At 31.1% G+C, this 4,603-nt stretch overlaps 1 protein-coding gene across 1 annotated transcript; it reads right to left on the bottom strand.

Annotated features, from left to right (window-relative positions):
- Positions 1-608: 608 nt before the first annotated feature.
- On the bottom strand, positions 609-2,837 carry LOC131859043 (uncharacterized). Its single transcript, XM_059212556.1, has one exon. The coding sequence runs from the start codon at positions 2,835-2,837 to the stop codon at positions 609-611; it is 2,229 nt and encodes a 742-aa protein (XP_059068539.1).
- Positions 2,838-4,603: the final 1,766 nt, after the last annotated feature.

The following is a 4,603-nucleotide window of genomic DNA, read 5'->3' as shown; positions in this document are numbered from 1 at the left end:
TATCTGTATTTAAAATTATGAATTAATTTTTAGTATTTAACTAAATTACATTAGGTTAAAATTTGGTTTTACAAAATAGTTTTTTAGGTTCTTCTTTTTATGAGCAAGACCAGAGGTTTTCTTTGCCTGGTTCTTTCTTACCGGTGCTCTTTGAACCAGGACTATAAAAATTTATATAATTAATAAATTTTAGTGGTATTTACCACTTTTATAAAAAAAAAAAAATGGTTTTATTTATATTTTTAATGTAAAAGTTAAAATATTAAGTTAATAATTTTAATATGATTCAAAAAAAATATTTTATTAGAAATACACTTAATTTTTTAATTTCATTTGTTCAATTTTTTTTAATGTTATGTTCAATTTTATAAAAACAAATTATTTGTTAATATTAGGTTTATCTTTTAACGATATAATATAATATATAACAAAAAATATCCTGCAAAACACCAATAAATGATATTATTAATTTTTTTTTTAATATTAAGAATAAGGAGATAAAAAATACAAGAGATCGCAGAGTATCAGAGAACAGAGGCTAAGCCTCACACCATCTAAAAAGAGTATTTACAATGAACCAACACTATATATAACTTAAATTACGACAACTAGTAAAGCACATCATCCCAGGTGTCCACCCAAGCCAACCAACCCATAGTGCCATCCATCCACACCATGCTTTTCTGATCTTGAATTTGTTTCAACATGTAAACCGACTCATTAGTAGCATTGTGAGGTCTTCTTTTAATCTCCTTTCTAATTCTGCTGAAAGTTTGATTGAAATCATGTATATTATCCAAATGCAACCTCCAGAAATATCCATTCTTAACGTCATTGGTAAAAAAGGTAGCATGACCGTCCTTGAGCAACCTTTTGAATTTAGCCTTGTTGATTTTCATGGTGATCTGAATCTGCGAAATTTTTTTAAAATATGTGAGACTTCGAAAAGACTCAGTAAGCATTCTAGGGATATTTTGAAACCTTTCTTCATTTCTGCACTTCCAAATTTGCCATAAAATGCTAGATGAGGTAATATCCCAAAACATGTTAACATCTTTTTTAGCATTAGAGATAAACCCAATAATAACTTCAAAGAAATTGAAATTAGAAGGGATAGAAATACCGAACATTAACCAAACCTCTTTAGCAAAACTGCACTCAAAGAAAATATGATTTCCCATTTCCGGGGTTCTGCAAATGGTGCAATAGTTAACATCAGAGAAAGAGCTCCTAATAGGAAGCTTATTAAGAATAAGTAACCATTTAAAACATTTAATTTTAGGATCAATGGAGCTTTTCCAAAGATAATCAAAATACTTTTTCCAAGAAGAAATATCCAAATCAGTATTCCAAATATTGTTAACATGATTGATAACATCAACATTATAATTTAAAGCAGAATAAATATTCTTAGCCTTAAGCTTAGAAATGATAATACCATCAGGCCATTTTATCTTTAAATAACTATTAGAGTCCACATGACACAGAAAAGGAATGTTTTTACTAGCTTTAACAATCATACTATAAGTCTTTTTATGAGAATCAGGAAGTTTAAACTTATTCTTAAGATCATCCCAAAGGATAAGTCTGTCCATTTCAAAGATATCAATGAATTGCTTGATTCCAAGGTTAGCCCAATACTTAGCCGAGCACCCTTGGGTAAGAGCAAGAGGTTTATCACCAAGCTTAAGGTTCCACCAAATGGACCTTTCACCGTGGAGGGTTTTATTATCAAAAAAATCTTTGTTAGTGATGAATTGCCTAACATGGTTCCAGGCTTTCCAAATGGATTTAAAGACCGCTAAGCCTTGAACAGTAATAGGAAAGTCACCACAAATGAGATCAGTGAGAGGAAGATTTTTCCAGAATTTGGCACTTTTAGGATATCCCCTCTCAATATTGTTACGAATCAAAAATTTCCAAGGCTCATCTCCCTCCAAGGCATGAAAGATCCATTTGGAGGCCAAAGCAAGACCGCTAAGTCTCAGGTCTTTCAACCCCAGGCCCCCAAGGAGCTTATCAACATGACACCACTTCCAATTGACATAATGCATCTTTTTATTTCCCTTCCCATCAGACCAAAGATAATTTCTTATAGCCTTCTGGATTTCCATAACTTGATAGTCATTAAACATCCAAGTAGAGGCATAATAAATGTTGTAAGAGGACAAATTTTTTTGGCAGACTTGGATCCTTCCAGCAAAAGATAGAGACCTATTGTGCCACTTGTTTAGTTTATTATGGATCTTATCCTTAACCCAAGCCCACATCTCTTTCAAAGAGGGGTCAACAGAAAAGGGGATACCCAAATATCTAACAATTTTAGAGGGGCCACCCCAATGGAAATCAAATTTATTAAACCAATTAGGAGGTTGATCATCCCAACCAAGACAAATAGATTTGGCATGAGACAATCTAGCTCCTGAAATTTTACAGAAGAAATTAAGTTTATTAATCATAGCAACAAAATTGTCTTCAGAGGTTTCATGAAACAGAGAAGTATCATCGGCAAACTGACAGTTAATAATCTTTTTATTATTAGGAAGAATGAAACCTTTAACAGCTGGGGATAAAGTGCTGTCTCTAAGAATATAAAAAAGAGCTTCAGAAGCAATAACAAAAAGGGCGGGAGAGAGAGGACACCCTTGTCTAATCGATCTTCCCAAAGGGAAAGAAGTAGACAGGGAACCATTAACATCAATTTGAGCATGAGCATCCTTAAGAAACATATTCACAATGCCACAAAAGAAGGACGGGAAACCAAAGGCCTGGAGCATCATATTAATAAAGCTCCATTCAATTCTGTCATAAGCCTTTTCAAAATCCAGCAAGAACATAGCAACCTTTTGATTAGAATGCTTAGCCCAGTTAAGAGCTTCCCAGTTGGTAACAAGATTCTCTAAAATATATCTGCCCTTCACAAATCCAGTTTGGGTAGGACAAACAAAATAAAAATTTAATTTTTTGTTGATCTTTTATATTTACTTAACTTTAATATTTTATATCAAATTTATGTAAATATTAAATATATATAAATAGTATATAGTGAATATATAAAAATTTAATGTTAAATATATAAAAATATTAAATATGTAATACTAAATATATATCATTCTATCTATTTCTCCATCCCTCTCTATCTCTCTATATTGCCCTCTATTTATGAATTAAATAATTTATTTATTTAATTCTTTATCCAATTATTTTCTCATGCACATGAATTGAATAATTTATTATTTAATTATTTTCTCATGCACATGATTAAATAATTTAATTATTTAATTAATTATTTTCCTCTTGTCTTTTATAATTAAATATTATTTTAATTATTTAATTAGCTAACTAAGTCTTCTATACTTAAATGAATTCTTTAATTTATTTAATTATTCCCATTCCTAAACATATCTCTTATAAAAATAAATAAAATACTTTTCTTTTTTTCAATTTTTTTTTCATGCATACAATGAAACAATTTTTAATTATTTAATGCTAATCAAGTGTTCACTTCCACCTCAATTACCACTCACTATACGTTAAACTAGAAATTGTACCTTAGTGTGCAATGGGTATGTCGAAGAGGTGTGGAATGTTGATTAGGGAAAAAAATGGTCTATTTTTTGCATAAATTTGAGTAGTACATGAGGCCAATTGGTAGGCCATGATGTTGTTGGCATTACAATAAAATTGAGAAGATTGTTGGAAATAAATGATATAATTGATAAAGGATGATTACTGTCTTAATATTATTATTTTGTCATTGATGTCAAGCAATTGATTTTTTGATTCAGTATGATGTTGCCATATCTTAATGAGTATGTTGATAAGTATAAAGATGTCGGTAAGTGACACAGAAAAGATGAGAATGAAGGGGAGTAATGAGTTATTCAATGGGTAACGATTACCAAGTTAGACAGTGATGAGATTATGTTGTTTTAATTGTTTAGATATCCTATATATGTGTATTCAAAGACTGAACAAGAAGGAGAAAAGATTTCATGCAATAGAATGAGTAAAGGTTTGATACTGTTTTATGTTACCGAGCAAGGAGCTAGTTGGTAAACACTAAGGTTATCAATATCGGTTAATGAAGGCAGAATGTCTACTGAGTAAAATTTTAGTATGAATCGAGTAACAACCGAGCAGTAACAGAACGCATTGGATGAAATAAGAGCATAATTAAATGAAGGATGCCAATGAGCTGGAGATGTATAAATGATTGGTATGTTGTGCAAGAAGTTTGTTGAGGATCTACGACAATGAAAATACAAGAGTCAGATCTACAACATAGATTGAACGACCATAACCTAGCACAAGTACCAAGGAAGGAATACAAGTTCCAAGGCATGATAAAACATTTTTCAGATCAAAGGATTCAATGAGCCTAGTCAAGTATGATGATCTGATGGCTAAGATTGATCATGGGAAATGTGATCAAGGAGATTAAGCGCTTAGGAATTACTTATAAATTAAGAATAGGTGTAGAACAAGAAAAGTGGGCAAACTGGAAGCACAATGATGCTACAGAGGTGATTACCGAGTACAGAAGATTGAAGATCTGATTGTAGAATAGATTGAGAAGCCTAGCAAGGAGAAAGATAAGTCT

This window comes from Cryptomeria japonica, chromosome 10 (genome assembly GCF_030272615.1).
Source record: "Cryptomeria japonica chromosome 10, Sugi_1.0, whole genome shotgun sequence".
NCBI lineage: Eukaryota > Viridiplantae > Streptophyta > Pinopsida > Cupressales > Cupressaceae > Cryptomeria > Cryptomeria japonica.
The sequence above is the reverse complement of the archived record's forward strand: the minus strand, read 5'-3'. Positions and strand labels throughout refer to the sequence as shown.

Excerpts from the sequence above, each read along its gene's own strand:
- LOC131859043 (XM_059212556.1), bottom strand. The coding sequence starts at position 2,837 with ATGTTCTTGCTGGATTTTGAAAAGGCTTATGACAGAATTGAATGGAGC.